General features: G+C 39.7%; 2 protein-coding genes across 4 annotated transcripts in view; one reads left to right on the forward strand and one right to left on the reverse strand.

Annotated features, from left to right (window-relative positions):
- LOC132143800 (voltage-dependent L-type calcium channel subunit beta-1-like) overlaps nucleotides 1-1874 on the reverse strand; it is a 40538-nt gene extending 38664 nt beyond the window's left edge. Inside the window, exon 1 of one of the 3 annotated variants that reach the window (XM_059554342.1) lies at nucleotides 1493-1785. In XM_059554342.1, coding sequence (XP_059410325.1) covers nucleotides 1493-1585 — 93 coding nt within the window. In that variant the 5' untranslated portion in view covers nucleotides 1586-1785. Of the gene's footprint in view, nucleotides 1-1492 lie in introns of all 3 variants that reach the window. The other 2 variants (XM_059554352.1, XM_059554369.1) reach the window with 2 other exon arrangements.
- A 1306-nt stretch (nucleotides 1875-3180) lies between these two features.
- rpl19 (ribosomal protein L19) lies at nucleotides 3181-5435 on the forward strand. The gene is made up of 6 exons (XM_059524324.1): nucleotides 3181-3295; nucleotides 4118-4224; nucleotides 4321-4443; nucleotides 4645-4765; nucleotides 4961-5071; nucleotides 5243-5435. The coding sequence occupies exons 1-6, from the start codon at nucleotides 3291-3293 to the stop codon at nucleotides 5364-5366; spliced, it is 591 nt and encodes a 196-aa protein (XP_059380307.1). The 5' UTR covers nucleotides 3181-3290; the 3' UTR covers nucleotides 5367-5435.
- The last annotated feature ends 10660 nt before the right edge of the window (nucleotides 5436-16095 follow it).

Genomic DNA, 16095 nt, shown 5'->3' on the forward strand with positions numbered 1-16095 from the left:
TCAGTCGGTTTGCTCACACACACATACACATTCGCTTCTCAACACTCCACCTCCTCAATCATAGACATGATTCAGATAGAGCCCCTCTCCAAAGCACAGGCCACACGCATTCCCACTACCACATTATATAAAGACCATTATATAAATACAGCCCTAGCCATCAGAAACACTACTGCAACATCCATCCATACAACACAAGCAGTAATAAGATGTGCTGAACAGCATGATCGAGTGGCCTGTATGGAACCAGTGTACATTCATACATCAACCATCCTCTGAAACAATTCACAAACACAAAACAGGGCAAAGCCAGAGTGTCATCAGAAAATATGGATCTCAAAATCATACAGTCAATGAAAAAGGGGTCAAATATCCACAAAATGCTGAAAAACCAAAGAATGTGCAGGAGCTGGAGGATTGTTTTTAGCGGACAGCAGGCAGTTGAAACGCTCAGGGCAAACAAGAGACTCGTATACAATTATCACAAAAAATAAACACTTTGTGGATCGTCCAGGTAATGACAGTATTACAATGTGTAAACTTTTGATCAGGGTCATTTTTATAAGTTTGGTTATTATTTTGTATTGTGAAGCATATGTAAACATCTGAAATGGCTTATTCATGACAGAGTCAATTAAAAAATAAAATGCAATTTTTCCCCCTCATGTTTGGAAAATAATAATAATAATAATAATAATAATAATAATTCTGCAGTGAATGTGTAAACTTGTGAGCAGAACTGAATCTGAATAGATAGATAGATAGATAGATAGATAGATAGATAGATAGATAGATAGATAGATAGATAGATAGATAGATAGATAGATAGATAGATAGATAGATAGATAGCCTGGTAAATGTATATGATATGTCCATGTGGGCGTGGTTTGAGGTAAAATCCCCACGGTGGAAGCGCTATGTGATTACATCACGTTTTTTATCGCATATGTTGACATCATCTTTCCAGTACTCAGTGTGTCAGACAACTTTTAATAAACTTTAACGTTAAACGGCTCAAGAGATCAGCTCTGCTCTCAGACTCACTTTAAAAAAGGCGATCTCGTTTATCAGTGATGGTTCATAACTTATCAACAGAACAGACAGTCATAAAAAAAATGCAAGACTCTAGGCTAGCTGTCTAGAGGAGCTGGGTGATGAAATAATGTTATCTCCCTAATTACCGGAGGAAATGCACATTATACCCAAACAAATATCGGTATTCAAAATAACTTGGCTCATACACAAACAACTTTGAGTCGCTTATTTCCTCGCGGCGTACTTTTAAAAGACATTGTCGCGAGCACAAAGATGCCGTGTCTTGTTGCCAAGTAACCACTAACGTTACTGGAGCTACGGCTGATAACGACTAATCCTCGCCGTAAACAAATCTGTGTTTTTCACTCAGTCATTCTTAAATAGCGGGCGGAGGGTAGTATTTTGTATTTCGCCGGTTGCATGCACTTGTCTATGAGCAGTACAGTGTCTCTCTTACCTGAGGCTGAGAGCCTTGGTGATCAAACATGTCCATTTGGATTTCCTGGGTTGAGGTGGAAGGCGTCCTGGACATAATATCCTCCTGTACCATTAATTTAAACTTTAAATTCGGTTTTATTGTTTCATGTAGAGCCTGCTTTCAGTGTATTATACATTGTTAAATAATTAAAGGTAAAATAAAAGAGACGAAAGTGATTTTCCTCCTTCCTGTGGCTTACAGCTGGCTTGTCACTGCGCTTTGCAAATACACCGAGTCTAGTCTCCAGCTGTTCAGCGGAGGGACAAGCCCCGCCCTCCTCCGCTTATCAATCAATCAAATAGGGATTGGGCGGGGCTAGTCGACTTTCTTCGCACCGATTGGTTGATCGAATCGAAATTACTATGAGATGGACGATGGCTGCTCTACTCCCCACTCTACTGTGCATAATGGCATCGGCGCATTGCTGACCACACCCATCGTATATTAAGGAAAATCACAAAAGGCCATTTTTGCTGTTTTTATACACTATATGGACAAATGTTTTGGGACACCCCCTTCTAATTAACATGTTTGACTACTTTAGTAATTTTTAAAGAATATAATGATATGCTAGCGAATTATGTGCTTCTAATTTTATAGCAACAGTTTGGACAGGACCACTTTTCTATTCTAACATGACAATGCCTCTCTGTATAAGGGAAGGTTTAAAAAAAAAAGATTGATTGATTCAGCCAGTGTGGAAGAAATCCCAATTGACCACCTCTGGTGTGACTTTAAATGCAGACCATGAGCCAAAAACTCATCACCAAACACCAATGACTTGTACATATGGGTACAGACATTTTAGACACTTCTGAAACTGCTGCAACAGAGATAGATGGCAATGCAATTTTTTTTAAAGATATCGTATCTTTGTTGCCACAGTTTTGGAAGTGCATTTTTTCTGTTCTAAAGAAGGGGGTGTCCCAATACTTTTGCCCACATAGGCTAGTGTATGAACAATTCATTGTTTTTAGGTGATGAGTCTTTATTCATTTCTCATGGAAATCACTAAAGTATTCATTAGAAGGGGTGTCCCAATACTTTTGCCCATATAATGTATGTAATATATGATTGTGTTAATCAGTCTAATCCATATTCCTGTTTGCTACAAATGGCTGGGTTAATATGATTTTTTTTAATAGATTACCTACTTGGTTTCCTGCATTGCCCTCTTATTCATTCAACAGTCAAAGATAGATAAAAACGACCAAACAGACTGAGAATATTCAAATAACCAATAATCAAGACGGAAGCTACCCAGACTACATTATGCATCTTTTCTAGTTATTTGCACATTCTCATTAATTCTTCTAATACTGCACTTTGCATTCATTATTACACCACCAATTTATGTCAAATACGAATCCACAAGTGCTCATCTTTCAAAAGGTAAAACGCTGTCCTCGTGTGGCCTTTTCATGAAACAGCATTAAAAAAACTGGCCTACAAATACCATGGAACTACAGTTCCCAGCAGCATCACGTGTGGACCATACCAATTCCTGTTCCCGAGGTAGGCGTGTTTTGGTTTATATGTATATTAATACTCTTACTTGATGAAGTAATAATAGAATCGTTTGAAGTACTGATTGCACATCGAACAAATAATTTTAATGCCTATATAACCATTTGTCATAACCATCTTCTTTTGTAGTAATCTTGAAGTAGTTGATTTCCCGTGCAGTAATCGCACCCCTCCTTCCCGGAATATAACTGTATAATCTCGAAGTCTCCGGCATTAACAGCCTCTTTTCAACTTCCGCTGAGTAGCAGCCATGAGGTAAATGTCTTTACACGTGCAATACTCGATTTTTCTCAAGAATCTAATTGAGAAAACGTTATGTCTTGAAGGAGACGTTCTTTACACGTTTAAATAAACAGTTAAAGAAACGTCTTGAGACTTATTTATGGTTTAATGTCGCTATATGCGTATAAGCGCCATGTTGCGTTGTGATACTAGCAATCGCCCTAACGTCTGGAGTCTATTACATTGTACACACTAAAAGTTTTCTAGCAAAAGTTCATCATTATGTGGAACTTTGTTTTAATCTGCCTTTCGTTTATACTACTGTGTTGTATTTGTTTTATCGTAGGCAGCAAAAGTCCATTTGGTGTGTATCGTTAGCAAACGTGCTCAACATGCTGAGACATGCCCCGTATATAGACTGGGGTCACTAAGATGGCCTGCCTATCCTAAAAACAGGAGCAGGTGGAAGAACATTTGGCCCCATCTTTCCACATTTTGCTAGATTTGAGTAAGATGACCGGTCTATCTTATGTTATATTAATAATAAAATACCCTTGCTTCGTGTGCTACGTTAAGCTAACTGAGACTTGTCAGCACTTGTATATCATTGCTCCTTTGTTGATTTTGATTGCTTCCATTGTCCTCATTTGTAAATCGGTTTGGATGTAAATGCAATTAGTTTTTTAAACCTAATCCGGTGGCAAGTTCATAGAAAGGAAAGACAACTTGTTAGGCAGTAGTGTATATTATGTTGCAGTCCGTGGGTAAATAAACAGGTGTTTCAGTAATGTAAAATTTTGTACTGAATGTCAAAAATTGTGACTGATCTAAAACTGTCCTATTTTTTTTCTCCAGCATGCTCAGGCTTCAGAAGAGGTTGGCGTCCAGCGTTCTGCGCTGTGGCAAGAAGAAAGTGTGGCTGGACCCAAATGAGACCAATGAGATTGCCAATGCCAATTCTAGTAAGTAATTAGGATCTCCTTCAGTACTTGTCTCTGCATTGATGCAAACACAGTTTTTTCCATGGAGTACTAATTATCTCCCTTTAAATCTTTTAGGGCAGCAGATTCGCAAGTTGGTGAAGGATGGGCTGATAATCAAGAAGCCTGTAACCGTTCACTCTCGTGCTCGATGCCGCAAGAATACCCTGGCACGGCGGAAGGGTCGTCACATGGGCGTTGGTGTGTACCAGTTTAATGGCATTGGGTTATTAGTTGCTATTGCCATGACATCAGGAATCATGTCAATCCAAAGGGTGACTTGATGTAGTCTTGCGAATTAATGGGAAAAAATATAGTTCTGGAATCCAGGGCAGTAAAAAGTGGGCATTCGTACTTGAGCTCTTTTCTGGCTGTGTTGTGATTGGCTGTGTTTGCTGGCAGGTAAGAGAAAGGGTACGGCAAATGCTCGTATGCCAGAGAAGCTGTGCTGGATGAGACGGATGCGTATTCTGCGACGACTTCTGAGACGTTACAGAGAGGCCAAGAAGATCGACAGGCACATGTGAGCTCGTGTTTTCATTTCAAGTTTTATGCAGTGAGACTCCGTAACTGTATTGAAGGATTTTATTACTGATATTGATATATTGGCCAGGATCCTTTATTTTTTATTTTTTACTAACAGTTTAGTGAACATGCCATCTGAAAGCATTGATCCACAAATGAATGAATAAATGTGTAACAATTGTTTCTCCTTCAGGTACCACAGCTTGTATCTGAGGGCAAAGGGTAACGTGTTCAAGAACAAACGTATCCTGATGGAGCACATTCACAAGCTCAAGGCAGACAAGGCCCGCAAGAAGCTCTTGTCGTAAGTGTCCAAATAATATTACCCAGTGTGCAATACATCACTACACTGCCCAGTTGCTTCATATCTAATCATTTGAGTTTAGTTGAAAATGAGTGTAATAATCTATGGCAAATAGCTGTAAATGTGATGAAACATGGTCTTACTCAGCTGTAATGTCTCTTCACCTTGCAGTGACCAGGCAGAGGCTCGTCGTACGAAGACCCGTGAGGCACGTAAACGTCGTGAGGAGAGACAGCAGGCTAAGAAAGAGGAACTCATTAAAACTCTTTCCAAGGAAGAAGAGACCAAGAAATAAGATTGTCGTCTTTTCCTGCCCCAAATGTTCTTCAGCTCACCTAAGTGATAATAAATACACTTTGCTACACCTTTTTGGTCTCCAGAGTGTGTTTATGGATACATATGCAGACAAGAGGGGTCATTTGAGGGTCAACGCAGGATATGTAGCTTTAGAAATTATTCTTAAAGCACTGTCAAAGGAACAATTTCCAAATGGCGCAAATATTTTTTAACCGAATTGTTACAGCACATTATTATTATCACACGGCACTGCTGCCCCTGAGAGTTTAACCTTTTTCAGACTAATGAATTTAGCAGGCTATCAGCATAAGAAATGACTCTGCATCAGTCTAAACTAAAGCTCTGAACACCAACAGGATGGCATTATTCATTCCAAAAAGGTAAGACTGAAAATACCAACCCTTGGGAGTCCCAACAACAGGTTGATATGGATGGTCAATTACATTTTCATTGTCTCATAATATGCACTTATTTTTTACCTTATTTGCTCAACGACTCACAAACGCGTGGGCAATGTGCTAATGTTTCATATTAATGTCTACATGAAATGGCTTGGGAGTCATTTTAAAAACGACTCGTTTCAATGATTAGTGTTGACTCCTTTTGAGAGACAATGACTTTATACACGGTGCACTTTCAGTTTTAAAACTTTGCAGGATGTTTTCATTCACTTAGAGCTGTTACGCTCTGCATGAAAGGTCATTTTCAAAAATCTATAATGGGGCACTTTTAAGTGCCTTATGTTAAGTCAAATAGATTTCTAAAAATAGCAATATAAATGCTGTTCAAGGAAACAAGTACAGTGATTCATGGTTTTTTTTGTTTGTTTTCAGTGTTGTCTGATCCCTCTTCCGCTGAGCTGTAGGGCACCTCTTTAGTTTCTGGTATCTTGCTTCCATCCTGCAGAAACAGAAATACATGGTTATGTTGAAGTAAGCAGTCATATTTGGAAATTAAATAGTAATGAGACATCAATAAACAGAATGACTAATAAAAACCCTACATTGATTTTTTTTAGCGTTAGCAGCACTGTATGATATCATTCAAAAGATCTGATAAATATAAGTAGACTGAATGATAAAGACTACTTGCCAAAGTCAAATCGCAAAAAATGTCAGTGTAATGCATAATGCAATCACCAGGACTTTGATTGTCCACCTATATGTATTTCTAAGACCTGTGTGACCAAAGATGCAAAGATTTTAAAACAGATCAAGCGCTGTACAGTATCAATTAAATCGTAATTTTGCCAAGTAAGACATGTTCCTGGGTCAACATCTTTGTTGTACTTGGTGAAATCACGCTCACCGTCCTCTCTCGGTGCTGACACATTTTCTGTCAGTCGTAATCTTAAATTATAATCTCCTAAACACAACACTTAGAGTTAAAATATAAAGTATAAAATATATATAGTTTTATAATTGACAATTTGTTAAAATAAGAGCAAATACAAGATTAATGTTTTTTTGTCTCACCCCTGGCGCTTTAGGCATCCATTACATAATCCAGAACAGAAACAGAACAACCTCCTGTAATGTGTTGATAGAACAGTGTAACAGACTGAAAACTGGTTTAAAAGGTTGAGAAATGTCTAAAAATGTAGCCACCATTTGATCATTTCTGTGCTGACTTCAATCTCTTTGATATAGCCAATACTAGATTTAGGCCTACATGTGCTGTCTACTTGTAAAGAAAACGTTTTAGAATCCAGTTCCTCATAATAACCAGGCTTGTGAGATCATGTCCTGTATAAATGCTTTTTACACTTAATAAAGTTAAGTATTCAGGGCCAGATGTTGTGGGTTTAACAAGATAACTTCCCTTTAAAACCGATGGCTATATAGTTTTAAAAATGTGTAAAAACATTAAGTACTTTAAACCTACAAATAACATTATACCTTAAAATAACAAAATGAGTTTATGATGGAATTAAATCTGCCTCCTACTGACTGATAACACTATTCTTGCCTGCAGTTTTTTATAGACAGCTCTAATGAAAACAATTAAATAATTACATAAATCAATTATTTATTTCATTAAAAAAGGGTTAAGGGTTTGATACTTAAAACACATATCACAAGCACTAATATTTAATAGTATTTAAGTGTTTATTATTTATTAGAAAAAAATATTTATAAAAAAACAAAACAAACGAACGAACGATCAAACAAACAAACAAACAAACAAACAATTTCCGTTTGGTTTAAGGTTGGTCCGAGTTCTAGATGCCTTTACAAAGTTTTCACCAGCAGGTGTCGCCAGCACGTGCTCTTTCAAATGCTTCGTAACATGGAATCATTGATTAAAAGCTTCGAAAAGCTTTGTTTCTCCCATCACTACCGCTCAGCACTAAACTGTGGCTTGTTTTCATTACAGGTGCTGGTCATATAATTAGAATATCATTAAAAAGTTGATTTATTTCACTAATTCCATTCAAAAAGTGAAACTTTTATATGATATTAATTCATTACACACAGACTGATATATTTCAAATGTTTATTTCTTTTAATTTTGATAATTATAACTGACAACTAAGGAAAATCCAAAATTCAGTATCTCAGAAAATTGTAATATTACTTAAGACCAATACAAAGAAAGGATTTTTAGAAATCTTTGCCAACTGAAAAGTATGAGCATGTACAGCACTTTGTACTTATTTTCTTTGCCTGAATTACTGCAGCAATGCGGCGTGGCATGGAGTCGATCAGTCTGTGGCACTGCACTGCTCAGGTGTTATTAGAGCCCAGGTTGCTCTGATAGTGTCCTTCAGCTCTTCTGCATTCTTGGGTCTGGCATATCGCATCTTCCTCTTCACAATACCCCATAGATTTTCTATGGGGTTAAGTTCAGGCGAGTTTGCTGGTCAATTAAGAACAGGGATACCATGGTCCTTAAACCAGGTACTGGTAGCTTTGGCACTGTGTGCAGGTGCCAAGTCCTGTTGGAAAATGAAATCAGCATCTCCATAAAGTTGGTCAGCAGCAGGAAGCATGAAGTGCTCTAAAACTTCCTGGTATACAGCTGTGTTGAGCTTGGACCTCAGAAAACACAGTGGACCAACACCAGCAGATGACATGGCACCCCAAACCATCACTTACTGTGGAAACTTTACACCGGACCTCAAGCAACGTGCATTGTGTGCCTCTCCTCTCTTCCTCCAGACTCTGGGACCCTGATTTCCAAAGGAAATGCAAAATTTACTTTCATCAGAGAACATAACTTTGGACCACTCAGCAGCAGTCCAGTCCTTTTTGTCTTAAGCCGCTTCTGACGCTGTCTGTTGTTCAAGGGTGGCTTGACACAAGGAATGTGACAGCTGAAACCCATGTCTTACATACGTCTGTGCGTAGTGGTGTCTTGCCCTCCTTGTGCAAGGTGTAAGAGGTCGTCTTTTGGACAACTGTCAAGTCAGCAGTCTTCCCCATGATTGTGTAGCCTACAAAATTAGACTGAGAGGCCATTTAAAGGCTTTGCAGGTGTTTTGAGTTAATTAGCTGATTAGAGTGTGGCACCAGGTGTCTTCAATATTGAACCTTTTCACAATATTCTAATTTTCTGAGATACTAAATTTGGGATTTTCCTTAGTTGTCAGTTAAAATCATCACAATTAAAAGAAATAAAAATTTGAAATATATCAGTCTGTGTGTAATGAATGAATAATATATATGAATATATGAATAATATACAAGTATCACTTTTTGAAAGAATTAGTGAAATAAATCAACTCTTTGATGATATTCAAACTATCATCAAAACTATTTTGCTATCATAAATTATTTTTGTGTGAACTATTCCTTTAAGAAAGGAAGACCAAAAATGATGATACTCGAAATCAGACAACTCCAAAGTTGGTTTGAGTTCTGCAATGAAAAACGCCGACATAAATGGTTTACATAAAATGTGAACAAGTCATCATACTGTTGTTGCATCAAAATGTCAACAAGAGCATCACAGAAGAATGAAGCTCTCCTATGTCTCTGGCTTTGAACATCTATATAACAAACATTCTTTTACTCTTATATATATATTAAAAAATATATATATTCTAACATTAAATTATGAACTTTACCGTCTTACCCTCTCTTCTGAAGAAGCTGAGAAAAACGCCACCTCCTCACACAAGCTGGCTTCTGCATCGTTAATTCCCGGCGGAGGCACAATGAAGACACAAGCTCAACAAGTCTGAAATGTTTCATGCAAAATATTACTTTTAACAATTAACACTTCATCAGGATCAAAGGAGCTAATTAGGCTAGAATTTACATAACAAAGTTTCCTTTAGGAACCTAACGTACGTTCAGTTAAGTTAACAATAAGAAAAGGACTAGTATTGTAAGATGGATAGATGAAGAAAGTACAATTCTTTGCTGCAGTCATCCTTGACGTTTTGATGACATATAATGTCATGATGTACATGATGTGTACTTATCTTTCATGGATGTTGTACCTTATCTGATGGCCATTAGATCCCAGTTTGTTTGCGAACTTTAGCCTGGGTGAAAGATGCCTTGTGTTGAGGACGGTGTGTTGCCAATGACCTTTGTATGGTGTTTTTACCAGTGCAACACATTATCAGTTGTGCACCCCAGCCTCACTGGGTGTTTCGGCCCTTTATCACAAGACTACCTCAGCCGAGGCAGGCCCACCACAGACTGATCAGACCCGGGTGTGTGTCATTGTGTTACATGGTCATTTGCCAGCCCACACTGTGTCCATCTTATTCAGCTACAGCAAGTGGCTGGTTCTTTCAGCAACAGTGGCCAGTTCCCTGGCTATCCTTCACTGGACCTGTCCTCTTATGCCCAACTCCTTCAGCAGCCTTATAGTGGAACAAGCCACAAAGCCACAAAACCCCTGCAGCCCATTTCCAGCCGATAAACCTTTATTGTCCAGCCCTGCTCCTCTGCCTCAGCTGCCAAGTTGGCATATTGCAGCTTCTTCTTTTCAAAGACTTCGTTAATGGCCTTTTCTCAAGGGACTGTCAGTTTGACTATTATGGCGATCCTACTGGAGTTGAACCAGAGAACCAGGAAGTCTGTGGAATAAGTCGACTCACATTTCCCAGTCCCTAGCTTTATTTAGCTGGCCTGCAGGCACTGGGCAGGCAAATTAGCCCTTACCTAACAAAGGACTGCCTTTTTGGTGAGGTATTCTTGGCATTTTGGTGGATGGCATTTGTTGACACTCTCTTGGTCTCTATTGCTGCCGCCAAGCATTTCAGTGCTTGATTGTGGTGCCATGTGTGCCTTCCCTGCGTCAGGCTGGTCTTACAAACCACTAGGATATGTCTGAGGTTTGACGAGGCTGCACACAAGTGGCAGGCTGAGTCTTGTCCACACCATACCTGCAAGTTTGTTGGAGAGGGCAGCACATCGTATGTGGCTCCCACAATAAAACTGAATGTACAGTAAATGTAAGAATGTAAATTCTACCTACTTTGACTGATACCTCATACAAATATGGCTAAAAGTTGGCAGAAGGTTTTAAATAGGTTTACTTCATTTGATAGAATATTGTAATGTCCAAGTGATTGCAATACGAAAGTTATTTTCTATGGCCACGATAAATATAATTTCTTAGAGATGATATGAAATTACCATGGGACGAACAAATTAGATGATGGTTAATTAGTTAATTTATAATATTAATTCTGCTAGTGTTACTACTGGCAGCTTGTAAAACAGTGTAATTGATTGTAATTATTTACATACATTTACCTTTTGAGATAATTAATATATCTGTAAGTGATTTTGCTTGAGAGCCATATTGCTGTTCAGTTCTCCAAATTATTTTTGGATTTTCCATCCTCTTGTATTTCCTCTATTACTGTAAACAAACAGAAACAAAAATATTGATCTCTGCTTGGTAATTCTCAAAGATGGGTGTATGAAGAAACCGTTCTGTGTATATAAAATAATGACTCATTTTCAATGGGTATTTGAAAAGTAAATATTGTTTTGAGCCAAGCCCCTTCCATATTATTTTTGGATCACTACCAAAGCAGAGACCTGGAAGTTTGCTTTTAAAAGTTACAAGGACCTCAGTGTTTAGAATGATGTTCAGTTTTGCTGTGAAAACAGGCAGACACTGATATAATGCAACCCTGAAGAGAATATGTAAATAGGGGTTCTATGTTGTAAACGCCCATAAACACAGGACTCTAGACAGTGAATGGATAAAATGTTACAAAAATTTAAATGTTCCAAATGTTTGTGTGGGTTCTTATGCAGTTTTGTCAAATAATGTTGAAATAAGCACAGTCATTCTCTGTTTGCAACACAATTTAAGAAAAGTGGCTCTTATGAACCAGTTCTTTAATTTTCAACAACACTCACAAAAAAGTTTTATGGAAATTAGGAATTTGGAATCAGACCTTCTCAGTAAGTGAACTGACTCCCTCACTGAACTACTTAACTGTTGGTGGTTTTGGTAATACAAATGAAGCGGGAACCTTTACTGTAATGTACAGCGTCATGATGTGGGAAGATCTGCATAACGCTGTAAAAGACACAAAGAAAGGAATAGTAACTTTTATTCACGTCATTGCCGTGGCCGAGCCGAGCCAGATAATGACTCGTTCATGAGTCAAGAACCGTTTCTGTCAGACACGTCCGATTCGAGAACCGAGGAGCTGATGATACTGCCCATGTGTGATTCAGCGTGAAGCAGACCGACACACAGAGCGCCTGAACCGAACTGATTCTTTTGGTGATTGATTCTGAACTGATTCTGTGCTAGTGTTATGAGCCCAGGTAAACCGAAGGCTTGAATCAAGGGCAATCATCGCAAAAGACGCCAGAACTACTGGTGATCCGAAAACCGATGCAACCGGTGAACGAGTCAGTCTTTTGTTCGTTATCTGGCTCAGCTCGGTGTTCATCTTCAATTCTCTCTTCACAGCAGTTCAGTCAGTGTACTGTTTGAGTACATGAATTACTCCGGGATATTGGTTTGTTTTAACTCAGAGGGAGTGTCAGCCACATTAAAAAAGTTAACAGCTAAAGTCATTTGTGGATTAATGCCTATTAGAGATGCAAACCGTTTAAAATGATTCAGTTCGATTTGGTGAACTGAATGATTCGTTCGCGAACCGGATATCCAGACTGCTTTGTTTTGAACTCTCTCTCACAACAGACCTGGAAGAGAAGACAATGCTGAATAAAGTCGTCGTTTTTGCTATTTTTGGACCAAAATGTATTTTCGATGCTTCAAAAAATTCTAACTGACCCTCTGATGTCACATGGACTACTTTGATGATGTTTTTCTTACCTTTCTGGACATGGACAGTAGACCGTACACACAGCTTCAATGGAGGGACTGAGAGCTCTCGGACTAAATCTAAAATATCTTAAACTGTGTTCCAAAGATAAACGGAGGTCTTACTGGTTTGGAACAACATGAGGGTAAGTTATTAATTACATAATTTTGCTATCTGGGTGAACTAACCCTTTAAAGGCCGTGTTGCAGGCAGTGCTTTAAGTGGGCCGGTACTCAGTACCGCCACTTCCAAATATAGCTCTTGAGCGTACCGCCACTTCTCCGTGCACCCAGAACGTGCTTTTAGCGTACCAGTACGATCATTTGGACATCTGTTTTAATAGAGGTTTAAATCTTTTGCAATACCCTTCACAATACAAGCTTCCTAATTCGTCCCACCGAGAGCAGAGACTATATTACCCATACACACTTGAGATTTACAAGTGAATAGCATATGCGTCGCTTTTACCGTTGTCAATAACAACTCAAGAGGCCGGAGAGGGTTTGTGAAACGGGCACACTCGGCTCGGTAAAAACTCAGATAAAGAGGTCAACTCTTAATATGTTCTCCTGGCTTCAGACTCTGAATACATAAACATCACGGTCAGAATCAAATAACACGCTGGCTGACACCCCACCAAGCCTGAATGATTTCACTGCAGGTCAGACGCAAGCTAATGAAGTAATGCAGTAGCTCTTTCAGGAAGGGTGACCAGACGTCCCGAAAAATTCAGGACAGTCCCGAAATCTAAACTGTTGTCCCGAATTCCGAATCTGGCCCTAATTGTCCCGAAAATTATACTAAAGCAAAATCTTGAGTAGTTATTGTCTGATAAACATTAAAAACTGTCTGCGGAGGTTGAGTCATCCTGCAACCCAAGTACTCCTCGCTGCAGACTGTAGCGCGGTGACGTCACGTATGTGTTTACCGCGCATGCGCAGTAACGTATATGTATTTACCGTAAATACGAGTGTGCGCCGTACTGACTGTCATTAATGCGCATATCCAGGTTCATTCACTTCCGGATGTTCGGGTATGGTGGATATGAGATATTACTTTTGTTTGCTTAAAAATGTGCGTTTAAATGTAAGAATGCTTTGGTCATAATCATAGAGAGTGTCATTGGAAATGTGTGCGATTTCAAACATTTATGACATGTTTTATGATATAGTATTCGAATGATGGTCTTTCAAAGTCTTATTTTACCTAAAATTAACCATTAAAGATGTCTTAAAATAGAGCAGAAAGACTTTATTAATATAAGTTATGCCATTGATGGTTGCATGCATTGCAAAAAAAATATATTTGTAATCTTTTTCATTAACATTATCAAAGATTAACAGATACTGTGTATTATGCATTTCTCTCTCAAACCTAGAACCTTCTCCAATGAACGAGCCAAGGTGGCTTTTGTTCTGACCCTGCTCACTGGGAGGGCGGCATTATGGGGAACGGCGGTGTGGGAGAATCAAGATCCATGCTGTGCCTCGTTCCAGACACTCTCTGCCGAGATGAGGCTGGTCTTTGATCGGGCCGTCGCCGGGAGGAAGGCGGCGAGGATGCTAGCCGAATTATGTCAGGGTGAAAGATCCATCTCAGACTATTCCATCGAGTAACGTACTCTGGCGGTGGAGTGTCATTGGAACGAGGAGGCGCAGTGGGACATGTTCCTGCATGGGCTGGCTGACCGCGTCCAGAAGGAAATCAACGCCCTGGATCTTCCTACTTCACTCAATGGGCTCATCGAACTAGCGCTGAGGGTAGATGCAAGTCTGACGCGAGTGGAGCGACGGAACCTACCCAGCTCCACACCTAAGGCCCAGACAGACGTGCGAGTCAGCGGCGGGGACGCGGCCAGCCCCTCCTACGATCACGAGCCCATGCAGGTAGGACGAGCTCGGCTTTCCCGGGAGGAGAAGTAGAGGCGGAGGTCCCTGGGCCTGTGCCTCTGCTGCAGGGGGACCGGTCATCACGCTTACATCTGTCTGGTAAAAGGCTAATCCCGGTAGTAAGTATGAGGCTACTTTCGGGTGGGATCTCCGCTGAGAAGACCTCTTCATCATCTACGCTCCTCCCGGTAAGACTAAGATGGTCAGCACAGATTCACGACTGTCACGCACTACTGGACTCAGGGGCTGAAGGTAATTTCATGGACAACACACTAGCACACAGACTTCACATTCCCCTCAGACCCCTTACGCACCACATCATGGTTCACACCCTTAATGGACAGAGACTACCGGTCATCTCTCACATCACTGAAGACATAACCCTCATTACATCAGGCAACCACTCAGAAACCGTCTCCTTCTACATCCTTGACTCTCCTCTGGCACCCATAGTCCTCTGCAGCGAGGGGTGTCTCCTGCAACCAGCCCCCGCTGGCTGCTCATTGGCTGCAGCATCTTTTTTCTAAGTTCTAAAAAAATACCATAGGCGGCTAGGCATGAATTTAGATTTTCATTTATCTAATTAATCTACATGCACAAAGACAATACGACCTTTTTGTCCCCTTTTTGTTTTAAATCTTGCTGAAGAGAGCGCAAGTTGCTGCAGCTGCGAGGAGGAAAGTGATGCACGCGTACAGTGATTGACAGTTCGCGGCACTGTGTACAAAAAATAAGTTTAAACTCATTAGCGTTAGCGTTACAGAAAGCACAGAAAGCACAAGCACAGTGCCCCTGCCTACAGCACATGCTTTCCAACGCAGTTTCCATGGGACAGCATGAATTTAGATTTTCATTTATCTAATTAATGTATATGCACAAAGACAATACAACCTTTTTGTCCCCTTTTTGTTTTAAATCTTGATGAAGAGAGCGCAAGTTGCTGCAGCTGCGAGGAGGAAAGTGAAGCACGCGTACAGGAGTGATTGACAGTTTGCGGCACTGTGTACAAAAAATACGTTTAAACTCATTAGCGTTAGCGTTACAGAAAGGTCTGATTTACACACTGTTACAACAGTGATTGTTTTTTTTTCTTTTTACAATGACATTTGAGTTCATGATTTTAATGTTGTTTCTTGTGGCAGACTAAAGAGTAATGACAGACAGTTGATCTTTGAATAAAAATGTGTTTAGTTAAGGTTTGAAATTCATTATCTTTTATTATAGGCTACGAAGTCTAATATCATAAGGCCCCATCCCGTCACCCAAGACCGCAGACACCCCCCAAAGCCCGCCTTGAGAGTAACTGGAGAGAGACGAGTAGTAGACGAGAGTATTCAGATAAACACATATATATATAGATAGATAGACTAGATATATAGATACCGTATTTTCCGGACTATAAGTCACACTTTTTTTCGTAGTTTGGCTGGTTCTGCGACTTATAGTCAGGTGCGACTTATTTATCAATTAATTTGACATGAACCGAGAGAAATGAACCAAGAGAAATGAACCAATAGAAAACATTACCGTCTACAGCCGCCAGAGGGCGCTCTATGCTGCTCAGTTCTCCTGTAGTCTAC

This window comes from Carassius carassius, chromosome 1 (genome assembly GCF_963082965.1).
Source record: "Carassius carassius chromosome 1, fCarCar2.1, whole genome shotgun sequence".
Classification (NCBI taxonomy): domain Eukaryota; kingdom Metazoa; phylum Chordata; class Actinopteri; order Cypriniformes; family Cyprinidae; genus Carassius; species Carassius carassius.

Bases quoted from the DNA above. Each gene is read 5' to 3' on its own strand.
- rpl19 (XM_059524324.1), top strand. The intron at 4,766-4,960 runs GTGAGCTCGTGT...TTTCTCCTTCAG, and splicing joins AAGAAGATCGACAGGCACAT to GTACCACAGCTTGTATCTGA. The intron at 5,072-5,242 runs GTAAGTGTCCAA...TTCACCTTGCAG, and splicing joins GCCCGCAAGAAGCTCTTGTC to TGACCAGGCAGAGGCTCGTC.